Source organism: Lissotriton helveticus, chromosome 3_1 (genome assembly GCF_964261635.1).
Source record: "Lissotriton helveticus chromosome 3_1, aLisHel1.1, whole genome shotgun sequence".
Lineage (NCBI taxonomy): Eukaryota > Metazoa > Chordata > Amphibia > Caudata > Salamandridae > Lissotriton > Lissotriton helveticus.
Genome location: NC_136061.1, coordinates 2,106,368,296 through 2,106,391,787, shown reverse-complemented (window position 1 = coordinate 2,106,391,787; position 23,492 = coordinate 2,106,368,296). Strand labels below are relative to the sequence as shown.

The 23,492-nt window shown below is 43.3% G+C and overlaps 1 protein-coding gene across 1 annotated transcript in view; it reads left to right on the top strand.

Annotated features, from left to right (window-relative positions):
- LOC144824150 (uncharacterized) overlaps positions 1-23,492 on the top strand; it is a 325,877-nt gene that overhangs the window by 89,043 nt on the left and 213,342 nt on the right. Inside the window, exon 2 of the mRNA XM_078683279.1 lies at positions 4,310-4,479. Coding sequence (XP_078539405.1) covers positions 4,310-4,479 — 170 coding nt within the window. The remainder of the gene's footprint in view (positions 1-4,309; positions 4,480-23,492) is intronic.

The window sequence follows — 23,492 nt, the reverse complement described above, 5'->3', positions numbered from 1 at the left end:
ACCAGCCAGGTCAGCCCCACTATCTCTTGCTGAGTAGCACACCATTTTATTAGATTTCCAGAGAAGAGCCATAACCGCGATATCCTGCAAAGTGCTTATATCTGCCAACCTTGGATTCTTTGTACAAGACAGATCAGAATCTGAGACGTCGATTCAACCCCTTCCTACCAAATCTCAGGGTTTAACTCAACGTGTCATCAATTTGGGGCTCAATGGAAGCTAGGAAACGATCCAATAGATTGCCCAGTTCCTAATCTGTGGCAGTGACTGATGCGCCTAGTACCCATTGGTGAATACTTAAAGAATCCCCGCAGATATTTGATTTGGACATGATTGTGAACGTCGGCTGTTAAGCCCCTCTATACGTGTAGAATGTTGGCTAAAGCTGTGACAGAAGGGTAGAAGACCGTGGACTGATGAAGTAAGAGGCCACTGAGGTCAGGGCTGCATCTTCCTGAAACATTCTGAGGGTACACTGGAGGCCCGAAAGTAACTCCTAATCGATCCTTTAGAGGTACTGGTCACCCACCCCCCGATTCCAACGTGGACCTCTCCCTCCTTTGGAGCTTATTTCTCCAGTTCCTGTCCTGCTGCTTTCCTGTTACCCTGGGGTAATTTCCGTCACCCTATTCCCAGCTAGTCAGGTACTTGCTCCAAATGGATATTGGATTGAGCAGAAGCTTGTATGTGCTTTATAAGGCCTTGGATGCTTAGTTGGCGAAACAAGATCCTTCCCAAGTGTCACCTGCAAGTATTGTTTATATGCACTATGTAACTTGGACTGGTGGCCCTCCGTATTGCTGTGCTTTTCCCTTCTGGATTTCAACGGTGCTGTGATCTGTATCTGCCTTTTGCACTCCTTGAAATCCCTTGGTATTCTTTTGACTGTAGATGACCCAGGCTTGAAACAATTCTTGGGTTGCAAAGTGGCGTCGGAGGCAAGCGACGGTCACACGAGGGAGAGCACATGTCATCAGCCAGCCGCACCCAATCCTTGTTGAGCAGCTCCTGCCTCCGACGGCTCAACCTTCTGTAGCTCAACCTAGATCAGCTACGTCACAGACCCTCTTCCCACCTGCTCCAAAATATCCTTTACCTCCTCCCCCATGTGCAGAGCTTGCTCACTTGATGGTCGCAACTTCACCCTCAGGCGTGGCTATGGATGCCTTAGGAAGCTCACACAGGGACAGCTGACTTCCTTATTCCTTACTCAGGAGTGAGTCACCGCCCAACTCCCTGCATTTGCTGCACCAACCGTAATGATGCTGCCACTACTATGCGCGACAGCGGCCCGCTATGCTGCTGCTCCTGATCATAATCTTTGCAGGCTTCCCAAGCATCTCCCCTCTTCTTCCCTACTCTGCATCACACAAGTGGCGGAAGTAGACCACAGACCACAGCTGTGGTCTCAGTCAGGGTGGTCAGGAAGCAGCCAGCGTTGTCCTGAAGACGAAGCAGCTTCCAGAGTTTGCCTGGAGCTCACTGCAACTCGTAGGTTGCTCACTAGTCGCTCCGGGGGTGCAGCAGAATTGGTTCGGAAGTCAGGAGGCGGTGGATACACCCATGCCTAGGCACTGAACAGCAACGCTACAGCTGTGGCTTGCAGCTTGTCACTCCACTCCGCTCGGCATCCGATGTACGAATCCTGGCCCACCTCTCTGCCGCTCTGCATTCTCTGACTCAGCTCTGCTCTGAAGTAATCAAGAGAAATCCTACCAAGACCATATTGATTTTTCAGAGAGAAGAAACTCATCAAGAAACAGACTAGCCATGAAGATGAATGCCACTCATCTCGGTAAGGAAAGTGCTAAAGGCAGGATATTGTGGGGCATCAGTTCAGCACTTGACACTCATAGGTTCTGTCACTCTACCTGAGAGAAATTAAGTGTTCCCAAACTAGCCCCATCTATTCGGCTAAATAAGGATACAACATTGGGTGATCTCAGGAGCGAGGAACTATTAGCCTCGTAAAAAATTATGTAATTTTATCAAAAAGTAACTAAGGTGGGGCAGAATTCCCTGGGGTTCGAAATGGTATTAGAAAATAATTTGGGCTTGTAGATGCTTACAAAGAGTGGAAAACTAAGCAGATGGTGAATTATCTCCTTCTGGAATATTTGAACATGGGATCCTTTTTGTAGATTATAATAGGCAGCTTTCTTGTCTTCCAAGTAAGAGCTCCTCCAAACAGTGCTAACCTTCCTCGTCTCTAACTTACCTTCATTGAGCAATTCGAAAATTAATTCAGATTTTGGGTACTAGATGATTTACTCTTAAATTTGTTGATATGTACAGTCTTTTCTTTTGCAAGGTAGTGGACATGCTAGATTTGAACAATTACAGTGAATTATCTGCCCCCACATCAAGCTATGAATGCATTCAGTTTCACAAGGAAGGAAGAAATGCAAAACATCTTGATTATAGTTTCAACAATTGTATGTAAATTAGGTCTTCAACATAAATAACTGTGAAGAAAACATAGTATGTGTAACAGAAGTGAATACTTCCTGTGATAATAAACATTACATGTACAAAGCAGAGCTAATTATATCATTTAACTTGAAATGGGATAAACTAGAAAATTTACTTGACAGTCCGATTCACTCATTGTCAACGAAGGGGGTTGATTTTTCAAAAGAACTTGCGTGAAGTTTTGGTGGGCCGATGATCTTTATCTATCTATACCTCCCAACTGTTGCACTGCAGTCTTTTATATGTGCAGTCTTCTCTATACCAATGTTGATCAGTTTCAACCCTTCATTATTTTCAGGCCTCCACAAAATAAGGACTAGAATATGAGTTACAATCAGTCTGCATAAAGAGCACACATTGGTTTGTAAATTAATAGGGTATGTACCCCGGAATTTAAAGTTTACAATACACTCCCTGTTTTTACATTGTGTGCACCTGCTAATCGAGCAAGCTTCCTTAACTCATCACTGTATCGCTCAACTGCCGATTAGGAGGTGGAGTGTGTATGTGAAATTAACAACATACGCACATTTGGCATTGTATAAAAAGGGTAAAATCCATGGCCACAAATACAAGCTGAGCAGAACAGAATTCCTCACTACTCTGTCATAAGCAGGTTGGTGATCTTCCCCCTGGATATTATCTGGGGAGGAAATAAAAACACCATTGACTGTGGGAATGGGCTGCAGTGCAACCCAGCCTCTGTCTCTGCTCCCAGCCTGACAGCATTCAAAGGCACAGTGGGATTATAAAATGCTTACACATGCCAACCAACATCATTCCATTCCCTCTTACAACCTTCCCAACCCCCCTCGCCAACCACAGGAGCCCATACCCACAATTACCAGCTGCTCAGAGCAGGTGGTTAATTCTTGCATTAAACCACATGGAACTGGGAATTTTGTGCAGAATTTCACCTTGTAAATTTTGGTCCACATTGTGTTCCCCACTGAATGAGGTTTAACTTGTAATTGCACAGTACTGGTGGGGCATTACCACACAGAACCGATTCTCACTATTCCAGACTTTCCATCCTGCCAAGAACATGCAACATGTAATTGGACCCAGAAAATAGTGCCAGAATACCTGCAATCTCGTCTTCTAGTCATTGCACGCGGGGATTGTCTAATGTCTCCACTCCCTCTAACAATTACTGGTGGTGCCTAAAATTCGGACCATGCATTAGGGGTGGGGGGGGCAGAGTTTTCAGTATGGCACTTCAAAACTGTGGAACTTGCTGCCTCCCGAGATCAGGAAGGCCAGCTCTCTTCTGAGCTTTAGAAAAAACTTGAAAACCTGGTTGTTCCAGTGAGGGGTGCTAGGTGGGGCTTGCTCACGTTTTTTTAGCGCCGAGACACCGTCTTTGGTATTTGTGCGCTTCATAAATATCATTAACATTAACATTAACTTACTATCAGGGTAAAAATAATGCTAGAGTCCTACCTCAAAATAAAAGAAGCAGTGCAGTGGGGGTAAGTAAAGCGGATTGTAATGGCTGAGACATCAGCTGCTACTAATAGCATGTTCAAAGTTTATTTGTCGTAAGTGCTACCGGGACAGAGCACGGTTCAAGCCTGCACGCTAAATCATTGCCACTGAGCAGCAGCACATAATGAGATTAAAAAATGGGTAAAACAATGGTGTGCCTCCTAGCATTAACTGTATATGCATAGGAAACACATCAGGCATCACATGGTTCACTGACAGAACTTCTCAGATCTCAGTGACATATTCTCTACATATTTGATTTTAGCGTAGATGAGACCATACTTCCTCCAGCACATCACTAAAAAAATATATTCTAAATTGTACACTTTTACATTTCTTTTTCCAACAGAGGACAAATTACTGAGAAAAAGAATCTTAAAAGATGGTCTTGGAGAAGCTACAAAACCCCTTCCTGGTCAAGAGGTGACGGTGAAGCTCTTAGGCATTCAAGAAGATGGGACCCTTGTGGAGAAGGATCCCAAGATGACCTTCGTCCTGGATGAAGGAGACGTTATACAGGTTGGATCTACCACGGAACTGCTGAATGGCACTTTATAGCAAGTCCATGTGAATTATAGAACATGCTTTCTATTGCTCTTGTTTAGTTGCCATGTAGAAATATTGACGTGTGCTTTGCTCATTGAGTTTTCCCAGTAGATCCTTTTTGTCTATTTGCATGAAGCCGAGAGAATAATATTTAAATTGACCCATATTTGGCTAGTATCTAGTATTCAAAACTGTTCATGCCTCCTGATAATATCTTGCACATACAAAATGGCTTACGTTTACCCCACAAGATGGTAAAGGCAACCATGATCATAAATTAATACTGAAAATGTTGCCATGGTTGTCTTGACATATATCAAGACCATTAAGGATGGGCCAGTCTACTGTTCCTAGATATCCAGCAGCAGGGTGACCTGTGCTACCAGAGTTAGGTTACATCATGCTTTAAATATCAGGGGTAAGAGTGAAGTCCAGGGTGATTTAGGAAAGGTTAAAGCAAACAGATCATGACCTGAGTGCATATAGTGTCTATTGCTATTGTGTTTATTGTTCATTTTTCACTGTTAAATGTTGACTGTAAACCAAACAACCTAGTCATTGGATCAAACCTGATACTACTGGTTGCCGGTTTACATGAAGTTTATAGTTGGGGCAGCAGGTGGTAGCATCATTGTATAGGTATTAGATGTTTTAAGGAAGTTACATTTCGTAAACAGGAACGTACTAGTAAAATAGTAACAGAGGACAGTATCCATGCTCTTAATGGCTGCAATGAGGACTACAAAAAAGGGATCGGTGGAATGCTTGATTTAATCTCTGTCACAGGTAATTATTAGAGCCGCTACCCATCCATTGTTTTTTTGCCCACCATGCCACCTCGGACAGGAACCAGGCATATGCAAGTCACCTTTGATGCTGCTCCAATAGGAACAGTCCATCCCAAACTGTCAGGCCATGTCCTCGCTGAACCAGTTGCAGTGCCCATTGGCTGAGATGAAGAGTGTTCGAAGGATGTCTAAATACTTGAAGAACGCCATTAAAGTGACTGACTGAGAAATATCTATGCTTGATGATACTCCTAAAGCAGATGGCACAATGAGACACAGGAGAGTACTTCTTCATCTTTCTTCTTTTTTTTTTAAAGATGGAGAATATTTGCTTAGATTAATCAAAATAGCTGCTGCCCATGTCCACGGATAAGCAAGGCACCTGGTTTCTGTGGACTGTGAAAGCAATATGTAAATAGAATAAAAAAATAGAAAATAATTTCGGAGAATTTCAGTAATGGAAATCTAATGAGTGCAACAACAAATAGAAATACAATTTGGGACAAATAATAGGAAATAACAGAAAAATAAATCTATATTAGTTTTCTGAAGCCCTGTTTGTAAGTGAAAATGTATGTGGCCCCCATAAGGAACCCCTCTTTGAGTCTTAATATTAAAGTGGAACAGAGCGATAGTAATGAATATATAAATGGTGGAGCACGAAAAAGGTTAGGAGGAATAATGAATGTGTCAAAGTGGACTGCAAAAATATATTAGAAAAAAAGAGGACCATGAGTGGGGAGTAAAAATGAATTTCCTTAAAAAAAATGGGTGAACGATGATTGGGAGATGGCACCCCCAATAAAATACACTGTGATGTGAGAAAATAGAAGGGACAAGGTAAGTGGGAAGTAAAAGCAACAGTAGAAAGAAATAATAGTAGTTCAAGGGTACATCCCCAGAACAGCACCCAGTGACAGGATGTGTGAAGGAAAGGGAGTGATAGAAAGGGAAAAGGATCTCAGCAAGCCTTACAGAAAAACAAAAAAATGAAGCTGCTTTTGAGATTAATTCCTTAAAAGGGCGTGCAAAAAGCAGTTCAGAAAGTCAGCCTTATATTGTTTCTTACAGAATGATAAAGGCCATTCATCTTGAAAATGTCAAATGAACTGTTTCATGAAATGGTTTGTCAGGATTGGTACCCTATGAATTTGGTTTCACATACAAACATCTGTGATGGCTACCATCTCTATAGGATACACATGTTCCCCATTAGTTGTAAATATGTGCTTAAAGGAAGGTGTCATGAATTTACTGAATTTGCACTTTGATGTTTGTGTTAATGCCTTTTTGTTCTTGTTGTAGGAGCAAAATCATGTTTCAAAAAGAAAATATATAGACATGTCATTGATCTAGTTGAGTTTTTCTGACTGCCTTTACATTATTTAAAAAAGTTAAAACTTACATTTCACTATACAGTAAATGCAACAGTAGGGAAAATATTGGATAGCGGTGGGGTAAAAATTACTATTCCCACTCCAATGAGTTTAACAGTAGGAAAATGCTGGATGGCGGAGGAGTAAAAATTACTATTCCCACTCCAGTAAGAAAAACAGTAGGGAAAGTGTTGGTTAGCAGAGAGGAAAACGTTACTATTCCCACTCCAATTAATGCACCAGTAAGAAAAGTGCTGGATAGCGGAGGGGTAAAAATTACTATTCCCACTCCGGTGAGTGCAACAGTAGGGAAAGTGTTGGATAGTGGAAGGGTAAAAATTACTATTCCCACTCCAGTGAGTTTAACAGTAGGAAAAGTGCTGGATAAGGAGGAGTCAAAAATACTATTCCCACTCCAGTTAGTGCAACAATAGGGAAAGTGCTGGATAGTAAAAGGATAAAAAATATTATTCCCACTCCATTGAGTGCATCAATTAAAAATAAATTACTTCCCACCATTTACACCAATAAACACCACAACACACACCTAAAATCAATTACACAATTACCATAATGAATTGTTCATTAACAACTAATTATTGAATCATCAATTAAAAATAAATTACTTCCCACCATTTACACCTATACATACCAAAACACACACCTACAATTATTTACACAATTACCATAATTAATTGCCAATTAGTTAAAAATTATTAACAACAAATGATTAATTAATTCATAAAAAATACTTTCCACATTTAAAACTATAACTTCTCAAAAAAACTAATGTGAAAACATATAAAATATTCAATAAATGTAATATAATTAAATTACTTCCTACCCTATTCCCCTGTAAACCCACAACCCCCTACGGTACTAAAAACGCAAAATTCTATTTAAAAAAAGTTTTAACACATATAATAAAAATACAAACAATTCTTATACAAAAAACATACATCACATACATATACAATATATACTAAAATACATAACATTAATACAAAATCAATATTTTGAACACTATATTTTTGCAAATTATATTAAACACTTCGATATTACTTACCTGAAATCGATTTGTGCAAGTCGATATTTTTACATCGATATTCTGTGTCTGCACCCTCTGCAGTACATATATTATGCTATGCATTTTGGAGGCGATTGATGTTTGCTCTGAATGACTTAATTCAAGTGTTTTTATTCACACATATTAATAGCTGGCCTCCGAATTGTTGCTTTGTAACCCATACAATCTGAGATATACACGACAGGGGTCCTATTGCAAGTTTATGGGTTTCCAGGTGCACAAATCCTGCGAGCGCTACTTGTATTTTATGTTGTAAGTAAAATGTTACAGTTCTTTTGATTTGTCGTTGTAGTTGCAGATTCATCTTCAAGAAGTGCATTTAGTTTGCATGTTTGTTTTGCTAATCCATTGAATTGAATTGTGTTGTGTAGGCTCATCTCTCTGAGCCATCCAAGCTCACTGCACCGTTTTAGGTGACTGCTAGTTAGTGATAGGGATTGTGCTGCACAGAATCTAGGAAACCAGGGCAGGCTTTAGGGAAGTCTGACTGGTGCAGCCACACCGGGTGCTGAGTTCAGGGTTGGGGGGGCGAAGATCTCTGAGTTTTGAGAGGCGCTGTGTTAAGAGCAGCTGCTGCAAAGTTCCTAGTGTGCCCAACAGGTTTCAGAGAACAATAAAAATGTCAACCTAACGCTGGTGATTAATGTTCCTGCTGGAAACTGATGGAAGTTTTGTCTAATTGCAGTTTTGACTCATCATAAAGTAGTCCAGAAGGTTAATATACCTGCTGCAATGAACATGTTCAATGCAGATCACAGAACTGTATTTATGCGGATAGCTCAGTGGGTTACTGCTTTTGTCACAGAGATCATTTTTTCACTTTCATGTTCCTAAGTTACAATCCTAGTATAGCACAGTTACCTATAAATTGTCATCAAGGAGCTGCATGCAGACAGCATCGTATAGGTTAGCATGTTATGTTTTTCCCCAGTTTTTCATTATCCATATGTTACTAAAAGAGAGTTGATTTGGATGGATATAAATGCATTCTTATTAGTAAAGCCAACCACTATGGTGTATTTTAAATCCCAGGCTTGTGCCTCTTCCGACCAATCACTCTGAAAATATACTATTTGTTAGTATGGATGATAAGTGATCCCTACACCATGTAATCTTCATTGTTGTATGTACCATTTCCTATAGACTGATTTACACATGTATGTTTCATTGTCTCTGTTTAGTTTTTGTGTGATGCAAAGTGCTCTGAAACCCTACACTTGTATGAATAGCCCTATAAAACAAATGAAGTGCATTTGCAGGAGGAGCTGTGTATAGATATGGGGCAGTGTTGAAAGGTGGTACTGAGGGAATAGGTGGCGAATGAGGTAATTGGAGGGGCGCCGAAAAAGATTGTTGCACCAGGTGCCACCAGTGCTAAACCTGACCCTGCAACAAAATACACAGAGGTTTCATTCATATTCTTTTCTGTATGAGTGGAGTGGCCAGGTCCTTGTATTCAATTATGACAGCGTAATGGTTAAGCAGGGGTCATTTTTTTACATTCATTACTAAGTGCAAATGGATCACAGTAAGTAATCGCAATATTTTGCTAATCCAATTCCACCCAGCACGAATTGAAACAAGACAGGAGTCAGCCAACCTACTGTCCTTAAACCCCAAACTGTATAGTCATGAGCTGATTTTGAAATTCGCTGTTCAAGTCATTATTCCAGGATCATGTTTTGCCTGGACAGCGCAAACCACGTCACCTAAAATCTGCCTGTTTCTCGGATTTACTTTTAGAATGGATTAGGGAAGAGTTTTTTTAAACAACTTTCTTACGATTGTGGATTGAGAAAAAGGGTTAATTTTGAACATTTTCCATGAGTTAACATTTCTCTATTCACCCCTATGAGTGGTCTGTCTGATCCATATGCACATATTATTTTATCAATAATACCACCTTGAAAGTTATTTTTTACACAGTCAAATGCCTAGTCGCCAATGCCACTTAGTGGGGTATCTGATTCAGATTCAAAAGAGTTTTCTGTGATGATATTGATGGAGATATTAACAAGGGTATCTGTGGCATCATTAATAATGTCCTGTGTAACAATATTCAGAACGCAATGCACGTAATTTGAGAATTTCATATTACGCTTCTAAGTAGAATTCCCTAAACTATGTCATTATGCCACGTCATGTAAATAAAGCTCATTCGCGTCAATTTTTTTCTGCAAGTGCACAGGAATACTGCCAACGGCCGCAATGCAGGCACCTGTTGCAAACGCCACCTGCGGTTTGCATGCTGCTTTTTATACTATGGGATGCATCAGTGCGACAAAAATTTACTTGAGGGTGCATTTTGTGATAAAATATAGTGCTAAAAGATGGACTTTCCTTTTACTTTATTACGCAAAATTTCACATAATTTTTCTGAAATGTAACACAATTACATTAACACAAATTACACACATTTCTCACACACATTAAAACTTTTCCGCTTTCAATGACATCAAGGTTGTACCCCTCCCAGTGCACACAAAACAATATATTTTCGGGGTAATTAATTGATGCTATCAACGCATCGATACCTGTTTACACTCTGTACATATGCATGGAAATGTAAGATGTTTATAATAATAATCCATATTTATAAAGCGTGAACATATCACCCCTTAAGGTTTCAAGGCACTGGGGGCCATCGGGGAGATTAAGTGAGCTATTGCCCAGAATCACATGGTGCTGAGTGAGCTGCCGCCTGCAGCTTTGCTGAGCTTCTTTGTAAGCCGCAGCTGAGCTCCGTGCTCAGAAGTTAGTCACTTTGGCCGCAGTGCCACACCTCTCCCACAGAGGAGATTTACAATTTCTCATTAGATTAACAACCAAGGAAGAGCACAGCCTGGTAATCAGAAAGTATTGTATATTATATCTTCTAAATGTAACACATTCTATCATATTCTCAAGGTGATAGTCATACAAAATTTCAACATTCAGTCCATTAATCACTTGAAAGAGGCCATGTATGAATGATGCAACTTGGACGGCCCTATAGATTAATCCTTGAAAAACCTCCGACTTGATAGTATGTACTAAAGTGCAGGGAACCATTCAGGTTATTAAAAGAACCCTCACCCTTTGCGTGTGTGCTGAATATCACCCATTCACCCATGTGGCACCAAAATAATGTTTCTATTATAGTGTGGGGAACAGGACGTACTCCCTTACCTTCCTTGCTCTCTCCCTTGTTCATAGCATGTATGAATGATGCCTGGAAATAACAAGTGATGTTCGTTCTGAAACTTTTCAATTATTTTTTCTTTAATGATGTCCAATGTTAGGGACGAAACACGTTGGCTTGGCCAACATATCTTATGATCACAAGTTAGGAGAAGATGGAATAATAAAGAATTGGAAAATGCATTTGTCTTTGAAGGCTTCTTTCAAGTGATTGATGGATTGAAAGTGGACATCTTTTATGACCACACAGAATATGATAAAATGTGCCAAATTTAGAAGATATTAAATACAGTAAAATATTTTATCCGTCTGTGCTCTCCCCTGTTTATTTAGTCAACTATGCTTCAATGAGGAGGTTTTTGTTGGCAGTTGGCCCACTATGACCCTTAGGTATAGGAATTCACAAATAAACCAATACGCTGAAATGCAACCTTTATTGCCAATCATATTTAGTATTTACAATTTCTCATTATTTTGTTTTCTTTCAAGTTCCAAAAATGTTATTAGAAATTTTTGATGATTTCACTGCCATACAATTTCACCCAAAATAACATTGAGCCATATAAAATCTATGCTGCATACAAAATGCATTCAATATCATCTATGAATTTTACATTATTAAATTCAGTTACCCATAATTTCACATAGACATTTCATTTTCTAAAATATGTCGGTGTCACAGCACAAATAGCCATCTCAGTGAATTAGACATGAAGCAAGCCTTAGACACCCCTTGCAGCCGCGGCCCGTGGAGGGAGTTCCGGTGGGGCAGGCAGGCGGGGCGGGATGGTGATAAACACCGGAATTGGATAATGGCAGGTAAGTAAACAAGTAGCAGGGTGGGGGGTGATAAACACCGGAATAAGGATGATTGCAGGTAAGTAAACAATTAAATTAATAAAAAGAATTTTGTTCCGTGCCCTGCCCGTGCCCTGTACATGTTTATACAAAGCAATACACAAAGATAGGCACATATCTATAGTGAAAATAAATGCTTATATACAGAGAGACAAATAAATAGATTGGGTATAAATGAATGGGAATATGGACAGCATTCCTGGCCCTGGTCTCGACCAGTCTCAAACAGGCACTCACCCTTGTCCTCTCCACCCTTAGCTTCAACGCCCGGCCTGAGATGCCCTAAGCCTTGGCCGTTTATAGCCCTAGTAGTCAGGTGACCCTTCAATCAATGGGAACACTAGCGCTAGCACTATCCAATCACAACATTAGCCCTAAAATGCCACCAAGTAAGCAACTCCTGAGGCGGAAGCCGGGAGCATTTCGTTTTTAAATCACTTGTCCTGTACTTTGTGCTGCTCTCGCTCTATTCTTAAACTTCACGCAAGATTCTTAAAATTGCACTGTTGCCTCCAGCTTACCTGATTCAGACAACGAGGATCTGATCAGGGGACACAGAGCAAAACCGGTAACTGCCGCCTAAAAATCGCCGCCATCTTGGAGGGAATCGGAGCGGGCAGCGGGTTAGTTGTTGGGCACAGGCAAGGATAAAAGAGGCCCTGCGGCTGCTGCCGTCTTCTAATTTGCCACCAAGTAAGCAACTCCTGAGGCGGAAGCCGGGAGCATTTAGTTTTTAAATCACTTGTCCTGTACTTTGTGCTGCACTGGCTTTATTCTTAAACTTCACGCAAGATTCTTAAAATTGCACTGTTGCCTCCAGCTTACCTGATTCAGACGACGAGGATCTGATCAGGGGACGCTGAGCAATACCGGTAACTGCCGCCCAAAAACCGCTGCCATCTTGGAGGGAATCGGAGCGGGCAGCGGGCTAGTTGTTGGGCACAGGCTTGGATAAATGGACACCTTAGAGCATACGCGTAGCGGGTGCGCCGGCGGCATGCCAAAGGCAAGCCCGTCTGCGCCTGGCCCGGGCCCAGGGCCAGGACCCCTGGCACTGAAACGAGGAAAATATTAGTCAATCCGCCTTCACAAAACCAGGCTAACATGGCAGGGACTTATAAATATGATCCCGAATTTCTGAGGACCATCAATAACTCTCTAACGCCCAACTGTGTCAGAGCCCGCACTATCACTGATCCTTTTATCTGCACACATTGCGGTTTTCACTTTACTTCTAACAATAATGTAAATACACTACATGCTGGTAAACAAACAACCCCCCCCCATCTAAAACATACAAGATGACAAGCATAAACTGCCGTTCGCTCCCTAAACATAAAGCAAACATTTTTGACCTTCTTTTGAATGACCAACCAGATGCGGTTTTCCTCACGGAAACCTGGCTCCATGAGAGCTCAGGACCAGATATAGCAGTAGCCCTACCTTCCAATTATGCCAAAGCAAGAGTGGATAGTACACAAAGGATAGGGGGTGGAATTGCGGTAATTAAAAAAAAAAAAAATTCTGCTGCACCTTAGATCAGCTCCCTATTGCTGCATGCGAAGCTGCTCTCTTCAAACTCACTCTCTCCCCCAATTTTATCTATTCGGGAGTGCTTATATATCGACCCCCAGAGCACCTTGCTAAGTGGATTCCCACTCTGATGGAAGAGATCTCATTTCAGGTAACTAATAAGGCTAATTTCACAGTTTTAGGAGACATAAATCTCCATCTGCAAGACTCTACCTGCAAAAATAGTACCAGACTTATCTCTGATATGACTTCCCAAAACCTAAAGCTATTAAATTCCGGCCCCACCCATATAGCCGGACATTCCTTGGATCCCATTTTTTCAAATTTAACTACAATCATCTGCCCTACCAACTAGCTGGTCTGACCACCATCAGATAAACTTCTCTCTGACCTCTCCATATTATAAGAACATATCAAATAACGCAGAAAGAGCAGGGAAAACACAGAGAAATTGGAAAAAGTTAGACATCAAAAAATGTAATGAATGTCTTGATGCTCATAAACCTTTTTCAGAGCAAAAGGCTGATCCCCCTCGCCGAGGCAGTGCAAAACTGGCTCTCTGAAACCATTGACGCCTGCTTCCCCACCATAAAATATAAAAGAACTGCCCATCATCCACCGGCGCCATGGTATAACGATTCTTTAAAGAGCTTAAAAACTAGCTGTAAGATCCTTGAAAGAAAATGGAGGAGAAAATATGACCAATCAACCAAACAAATCTATAAAACAGCCTTGAGAAAATATCACAAAGAATGTAAACAAGCACGCTCCACTTTCGTGAACTTAAGCATCTCAAAGATGTCTAACTGTGCAAAAACACAGTTTAACACAGTCAAAGAATTGGCAGGCTCGGATACCATAGCCAAACCACCAATACTGTCCCAAACTAAATGCGAGGAACTAGCTGCCTTTTTAACAAATAAAGTTGAAGGAATTTACCAAGAAATTGTTTCACAAGAACCTGTATATGATAGCTCAGTGAGCCTAAATGCATCGATGCCAGAGGCATCTCATTCCCACGTGGTGCAAGAGCATAGTCAAAACTATGTGGACTTCGCACTAATGGATTGGCCCCTCCTAACAACGGAAAATGTAGAAACACTACTAAAATCAATTAAATCTGGATCACTGAAGGACCCCCTTCCAGTCAACATCCTTAAACAATTAAATCACTCAGTGATGTCAATTCTAACCCATCTTTTAAATGCATCAATCAAAGAGTCAGTAATTCCTCCCTCATGGAAACACGCCATGATTCACCCACTATTAAAAAAGCCAAATGCAGACCCAGCCGACACCAAAAACTATCGTCCCATATCACTGCTTCCGATTCTATCGAAAATCTTAGAAAAACATATTCATATACAAATGACGCAATATGTAGCAACACATCAATTACTTCATCCCTCACAGTCAGGCTTCAGAGCGGGTTTCTCGACGGAAACCACACTCCTAGGTGTTACCGAAGCAATCCGTCAGAATTTAGATAGAGGGGAAACGGTGGCGCTCATTCTGTTAGATTTGAGAGCCGCTTTTGACACCATATCACGCACTGTGCTCATTAATACACTGAGCAAAATAGGAATAGGCGGAGCAGCTCTCAAATGGATCCAGGCATTCCTCTCAAGCAGAACTTTTCAAGTTTTTTCCCAAAATGCCTGCTCAAAAACGTACTCCTTCGCACATGGTGTACCACAAGGCTCCATCTTGAGCCCGCTACTTTTTAATCTTTACGTAAAACCTTAAGCGGAGCTGGCAGAACAATCCGGACTCTCAATTTATTCCTACGCAGACGATTTCTAAATTATGTTTTCACTATCGGCGCAAAACCCCAACGATACCTCCACACTTAAGACAGGGCTAACTAACATAGCAACCTGGATTCAATCTAATTTCTTAAAATTGAACGGAGGAAAAACAGAGGTAATAATACTGGGAAAGCAGAAAAATCTATGGAGCCTACAACATTGGCCAGATAAAATGGGCACCCTTCCTACCCCGGTATCACAAGTGCGAAACCTAGGTGTACTTCTAGACGATACTTTAAGTATGCATGCTCAATCAGTAAAAATCGCAGCCATTTGTTTCTCCATCATTAAATGGCTGAGGAAAATATGCTGGATGCTGCTAGATACAACAAAAAAACTGTAGTCAATGCCTTACTTACTTCACGGCTTGACTATGGAAATGTCCTCTATGTGGGCTCAAACAAACCAATTCTCCAGACTACAGATGGCCGAAAATGTGGCAGTTAGGCTCTTATGTAAGGTACCAAAAAGAAAATCGATCTCTGCATTTCGACGTAAATTACATTGGCTAAACATTGAAAATCGAGTGAAGTTCAAAACACTCACCTACATGCAAAAAATTAAAGCCAATATAGCCCCCAACTACCTCTGCACTTTGGTCAAACCATACATTCCATCCAGAAATCTAAGATCAGCCTCACACGGCCGTTTTGTGGTCCCTAAATACAAACTAGCGCAAATTGGAGGGAAATCCTTCACATACCTAGGGCCATCGTACTGGAACTCCCTCCCAATCTCACTTAGAAATGAAATAAACTACTCCAGCTTCCGCAAGTTGCTTAAAACCTGGCTGTTTGACAAATAAGATGCCCATGCTCCACCCTGGCAAGGCTTCTATCTGCGCCGGGAAACCCTATTTGGGTAGCTGTCGCGCAATACAAATTCTAATAATAATAATAATAATAAAATCTAGAACCAATAGGAGACCAGGACCTTACAGCCAATCTTTGCCCTAGTCCAAACACTCAATCAGTTTCAAAAACCCTGATCTCCACGTCCAATAGAGGCCCTAGCCCTACCAGTAGTCTCAACCCTAGTCCAAGCAACCAATAGCACAGGATGTCGAAAGGTAGGGCCGAATTCGACCAAGAACCCCTCAGTATTTGCCCGGCGTTAGCCGCCTCTCATACCATTCGAGATTACCAAACAAAGAGGCAGGCGCTGGAGACAGAAGGCAGGAAACAGGAGTTTATTCCGACGGAGCAGAACACGTCAAATCAGACAACAGGGTATCTTCTCGAGGTGTTCTCCCCGCATCCTTGAGGCCTGGCTTCTTATACACAGGTTTATTTCTTTATTACATGAAACACATTCTTGTCAATACTTGATGTACGGAAAGACATCCTCGGAATCCCCGCTTCACCCCCGTTCCCACAAACATTTACAGTAGAGTTCCCACCTCGACCTCAGCATGTGGTGGTTGTCGCGCAGCTGGACATTCTGCTGGGAACGGGAAAGGGGGCGATCGGTCGGATCTGGAGGTGTGAGGGTATTGATTAACCACTGCTCCTTTGATGTGAGGCGGGGCCCTACTGTAGGGGGCAATAAACTACATCTGCCGGGCTAGGTGATGGCCTGGGATCGGGCTGGACAATCGGGCAGGGAGGAAGAGGTTATCAAAGAAGGGCCTGTTCTTTGAATGAGATGAAAGAGCGAGGGGGTTCAGCACGGGATGTGGCTCGGAGACAGGGTTGTGCTAGAGGTGCGCTTATGGTCCAAGCAGGAAAAACCGGGGGCTGCCGGGGCGCGGGGGAATGCTTGCGAGGCTGGGGTGTGAGGGGGAGAGGCGCGCAGGCTATTGGCAGTGGGCAGAGAGGTCGTGACACAAAAATGGCTGCCACCTACTTTCGCGATGGGGCCTAAAAGGGACAAGATGGCGTGGCTACTGTTTTCATGATTGTCGCTCTACTTTCAACAGTGGCTGTGGTGAACATAAATGAACGCCGCTTATGTATACCGATTTTAGTCATTTTCCACAGTCCCCAGTTTTTATCATGAGTAAGTTCATTTCTGTTCATGTCTGAGGTAAAGACGTACAAGCTGACATTTTAGTTATACTAATAAGGGAGGTATGTGGCTGGGCTGTCTATCGAGGTCTTTGGTAGCCCATATGCATTACGGGCAGATGGAAATAATCCTACTATAAATGTTGACAGAATCGTACATAACCACATGTAGTCAATGCGATAGGCGAGGAGGCAGTGCATATAAAATTACATTAGCTGTGTCATACGTCAGACCTTGGAGACGGGGACATTATTTAGACGATGTAGGAAATTCGTTCGAATACAAGCATGATGTCATACAGAAAATGTTCTGGCAGAATAAGGGCTATTATCACTTGAGGTCTGGACTCCATGGGGATCAAAACTAAACAACATGTTCATGTGCATAACTGGTGTTCTACAATCATCAAGGTATAGAGTTAACGCCTTCTTAGTTATCCTGGTACAATTGAAAAGCGACCGATGTAAGGTTATGAAAACTCAATTGGGTGGTAATCAATATGAAGCGGTTGGGAGAGAAATTCAACTTGACAAGGGACAGTCAAGGGGTGGCAATGTTCAAAAAGGGTTCGTCTGTCCAGTGTCTTTTTACAGCGAGCCATCATTGGTAGGCTCTCATCGTTCTTCCTCTTTCGTTGGCGCTGTTGAGCACCGGCGGTGGAGCTACGCGTCCGGCTCTACTTCAGATCTCGCGTTGCAGGGTGTGGCCATTCTTTGCTCTTGGACCACAGTCCTGTGTTTGTCCTCAGAGTCAAGTTCAAAAAATTCCATATGAAAAAAGGGGGGGTTATGGGGGCGTGCTTTGGGAGGCCGAGGGAAGAGAGGGTGGAGTGGGATCAGATCTGAAACGGACCAAGGAGGGCAGAAATTTCAAGGAAGCGGGCCAATCAATCGGGCACAATGGGCTGGGACTTTCGACACGAGCTCATCAACGTGCAGGGGCTTCTGGGTGGCCCTTCTTTCCTTCACTTTCCACGCTGAGAACGGTGCCTTGTCCCGCAACTCTTTGCTCTGCGGCTCCCCCTAGGTCGAGGTCAGAGATTTTCCCCGATCTGCAGCCAGGCTGTGCGTCACATCCGGCCTCTCTCCTCCCGACGACTGCACGTTATCCTTGAATGAGTATATAAAAAACAATTTTTAGAGAATTGGCAGGGGAAGATGTTTACACACTTTAATTTCTCTCCCAACCCCAAGTAGTTGGGGAAAGGTTCTTTGGTCACGATAGGGTGGATGCTTAGTAATCCTTACATCGGTGTATGTTGTTAACTCATGCATCATTGCTGTAGTGCAGGTTGGCAAGCATTTTTTATTTTCAAACAACACGTCTGTCTGGTGTTTTACTCACTTATAGTTGCGAACGTGGCAAGAAGTCTGATGTCTAAAAATTACATAGTTTATCGAATTCAAACCGGCTCCTTCAGTAGAGACTCGCGTTTGTCTACAACAAATCCTGTTGAGCTATATGTTTCTTCAAGGTCTGTTAATTTATAAAAATTGTGAAATGCTGTTATCATGGGACTATAGCTACAGTCTTTAAGATTTTCTGGGACGGCTGGTACAGAACTGGGACCATTCTGGAGGAACGGGGACGTATCGGACATTCTATTTTTGTACAATGGGCGGAGGTAATCCGAACGATGAGGGTGGTGTTACCAAAGTACTTAAGACAAAAGCCACTGACATATAGTTCTCTTTTTAAGTGTCAGATTAGGGGACATCAGTCGTCTCACCTGTCCTTTCTTTCTCAGCCAATTAAGTTTCATCATTTTACAGAAAGGAGAGGCAATAATATGACAAAAATACGATCGTTTTGTTTCTGTCAATTTGTTCAAACACTGTCGTGTCTAAGAGCCAATTATTCCCGTACCGGCGAGGTACAGTGTCGTCATTTATTCAAAAGGGAGCGAGGGAGCCCTCAGAGGGAGAGACGTGTACAATAATAGGCTATTCAGTGCACACACATATAGATCAGTACGGGTCAGTTTCACGTAAAAAGAACACAAGTTGAGGGAAAACATAAATTCATAGTTTACGTAAACACAAATACCAGATAGGGTGCGACAGTACATACATCAAGTACGAAAACTTAAGATAAAACAGAGGGCTATTTTTGGCGAAAGAGCCTTTTCATGCGTGTTGCATATTTTCAGTACTCCATTTAATTCATTTGGGGGTCGAGCTCTTCGTTCTCCTTCCTTCCTAATAGCAGACAATTTCTGTTGGTAACCTCGCTTCAATAAATACTTACTCCTTTTAATTGGTCGGACACTGGTCCAGTCGTGCTTATACTCACGGTGGGGCCTTCCAACATCTAACAAATGACGATCCGAGTTGAGGTAAAGGAGGGGTGTCTGTCGGATGTGCGATGGTGCAATTCTGACTTTTCTATGAAGATGGAAGAAGAGGGGGTGAATCTAAAACATGACAATATCCCTAATTTCTGGGCTGAGGGGGGGTTTTAGATGAATCCCAACCCGGGGTATCCTTAACTTTTCTCATCTAGTCTGCACATTAAGTTGACTCACTGGTGCGCGTCATTTAGGGCGTTCATTTGGGATATCGGTTGGGGTCCGAGGTACTACAATAACCCTTCAAGTTTCTGGCGTAGGCCACTCTCCCATTCACTAGCTCCAGAGAGGGAGAGAGAGTCGTTCCTAGGTAGGGTAAGTGCTATATTCTTTCTCGTCCTTCACATGCAGGTATCATGTTTGGGCTTGTTTTTCTTATTCCATTAACCGCTCGATCCATACCTTTAGTCATACAAAAAAAAGCATTTGTCCGTCAACCCAGACGTGCGCCACACATGAGCATTCATACAACACAAATCGGGGCCCACGCGCGCATTCATACCATACAATTCTTCTTCTTTCTGCGTGTAACACGGTGCATTCTGGGTCTTCTCCATACTCCAGCTGAAATTCCGATATTAACCTGCAGAGAAAGAGAAGGGGGGGGGGTGACAGCGTACAAAGCACATCAGCGCGCAAAAACACGAAAATGTTTTTACCTACCACGTGCCTAACTTATCTTCTGTGGGAAGCAGTACCTTGCATCTCGGCATTGCAGCCCAGAGGAACTGGTCTATCGTCCTATTCATAGATATATCTAAATATCCGAGTCTTTTACCTATTGCTTATGCTGCAGGAATGCAAAAATACGACAGATCTTGACTATTCTTTTCGCATTGTTCGTATGTACCATGCCTTTCTAATTTTTCATAACCAAAATTGCTTCATTTTACTTGTAAAAACTCAAACGAGACAAATGGTTGCAGGATCAATGAAGGTTGATTTTATAATTGAAAGTAAAACAAGATCAGTTACAATAAAATCGTTTATACGCATACCATGGGCGAGCATCATGAGTAGCATTACTTCGAAAATACAATAATCAATAGTGAATAAGAACCAATATCAGTAGGGTTGTCCGCATGCCCAGTCAGTACCCTTCCCCGCCCGCCACGTGCTCAAGGACCGTATACATATCCCATAATATCAAGGCTACGCAACTAAAACGTCATAAGGAGTTGCAAGTCTCGCCTATACTGGCGCCATTTTGGGGCGTGGCCGGGTGGGTCCAGAGTATAGTTCAAATGCCTCCGACAACTAGCGGCCGGACCAGAATCCCTTTCGGTAGTCCAAAAAGTTCGTTAGCGCCAACAGAGAGGACAAGCGGCGTGGACTGCGGCTTAAAGGCGAGGAAGGCATAATCTTCCCTACCGGTTCCCGCTGAGGTCCCACCGGAGCTGATCGAGTTTGGCAGTACAAAGGCCGGTGTCAGCACGAGAGCACCACCATCTTGTGACAATGTTGTGGCCACTCCGGAGAGCGGGACAGCAGGTGTATCCCTCCACCGACACGTTGAATCAGTCTTTCCTCCGATACCAGATGTGGATAAGGTGGCGGTCGTCCGGGGCAGTGGCATATCCATGGGGGATAGTCGAGCAACAGTGGCGGTGGCCCCCACCGGAAGCCTGCGGGAGCCGAGGGCCAGTGACTTTCGAAGAATTTTTAAAACTGAGAGGACGTCTTCAAGAGTGGGGCTCATGCCCGAGCAGGCAAGCATCCGAGTTCCAAGGCAGCCCAGCGCCACTCCAATGGACCAGGCCCAAATCCGGGGTGTCGGCCGCCATTTTGTGAGCTCCGTGGCAGTCGCCTGTCGCTGCACCGCAAGAGCGGGTGCAATTCAGCTGGATGGTGGATGAGACACTGTTCCGCCAGAGCGGGCGCAACTCAGCTGGCCGAGCGAGGCACTGTGCCGCAAGAGCGGGCGCAACTCAGCTGGCCGAGCGAGGCACTGTGCCGCAAGAGCGGGCGCAACTCAGTTGGCCGAGTGAAGCGCTGGGGTGTAGCTGAGGCACCTCCACCTGGGGAGGTGGGGGAGGCTCGTTCGCGCCGCCTCTCCCTCCCGGCGCACCCCACGCCGTCCCGATGCCACCTCAGGGCGGACGAATGGGAAGGCCCGTACAACGACATTGTGGCCGTGGTGCTTCCGGGCCATCCACCCGACGACCTCTTCGGCCGATGGCTGCCAGCAAGGTCTTGGCGCGTTGGGTAGCCTCCGGCCTATTCGCTCAACTGGCCGCTACCGACGCTACCTCGCCGGCTGATGGCTTTTGTAGACTTTTTATAGCCCAAAGCCTACTAAAAAGTAGCTCAAAGTAGCCCAACATTGAAGGCGGGACAGGAACAGCGTTAAGCAGACGGCGAATGCGTTGGGTTTGTTGTTGCAGCCGGCTGCCATGTAAATAGTTGTTTAATAAAAAGTTTTAAATAGTTGTTTAATAAAAGTTTTAACACGTTACTTTGCTGGAGTGTTGTATATATTTATAATGCTTGCATAGGGTTTGTCGTTATTTGGGCGGGGTGGGCGGTGGAGCCGAGCTGTCTTGCAGCCATCATGGCGTCGAGCTCGATTCTTCTCATTAGTTTCATATTTCTCATGAGGGGTTGTTCCTAATGTTTCTATTTTAGTGAGGTCAGAAAAGAGATCCCATCAGTGGCCTACTGATTTTACTCGATTCCTTTTGGTTTTCCTAACGATTTTTATGTTTTTGTTTGCTAGCACGATACAGCGGCTAACCCGCAATTTTTTTATATATATATTTATGTCCTTTTTATTAGGGGCGTCCTCCGGCGGAGCCGGATGATCTACCTCTAATAAACGGTCCGGGCTGAACCACCTACCAACAAACGGGGCAAAGATAGGCATGACGGGTTACAAAGGGGACAAATGTCTGCACTACCTATCCTTCACTATCCGCAAAGACTAAACAGAGTATTGCGACCCTGTGCTTATTTGTGGATAGAGAATAACCCAAAGAGAACCAATTCCGAACGATCAATGTTCGGTCAAACAATCAATCAAATGAGGGATAAAAATAGGCACGACGGATTACAACGGGGGCAAAAGCCTGCGTTACCTATCCTTCACTATTCACAAGGACTAAACAGAGTATTGCGACTCTGTGCTTTTTTGTAAATAGAGAATGATCCAAAGAGAACCAATTCCAAAACAGTAAATGCTTGGATAACAATCAATCAAATGGAGAGGGAAGTAGGCATGACGGGTTACAACGGGGGCAAAGGCCTGCGTTACCTACCCTTCACTATCTGCAAAGACTAAACAGAGTATGGCGACTCCGTGCTTGTTTGCAAATAGAGAATCTCTCAGAAACAGTCAAATGAGTAATACTAGTATTTTCAAACAATCAAACAATCAATTCGCAATTCGTCGTGTTTACACGACCTTACCCGGACCGCTCCTTTGATGTGAGGCGGGGCCCTACTGTAGGGGGCAATAAACTACATCTGCCGGGCTAGGTGATGGCCTGGGATCGGGCTGGACAATCGGGCAGGGAGGAAGAGGTTATTAAAGAAGGGCCTGTTCTTTGAATGAGATGAAAGAGCGAGGGGGTTCAGCACGGGATGTGGCTCGGAGACAGGGTCGTGCTAGAGGTGCGCTTATGGTCCAAGCAGGAGAAACCGGGGGCTGCCGGGGCGCGGGGGAATGCTTGCGAGGCTGGGGTGTGAGTGGGAGAGGCGCGCAGGCTATTGGCAGTGGGCAGAGAGGTCGTGACACAAAAATGGCTGCCACCTACTTTCGCGATGGGGCCTAAAAGGGACAAGATGGCGTGGCTACTGTTTTCATGATTGTCGCTCTACTTTCAACAGTGGCTGTGGTGAACATAAATGAACGCCGCTTATGTATACCGATTTTAGTCATTTTCCACAAGGAAGCCCTAGTCCATACTTCCAATAGAAAGCCTAACCCTACTAATATCAATCAATGAAAATATACAACTTCTTTCTTGGATTGGTACATGGTTACTCTTTTCCAAATGTGCATAT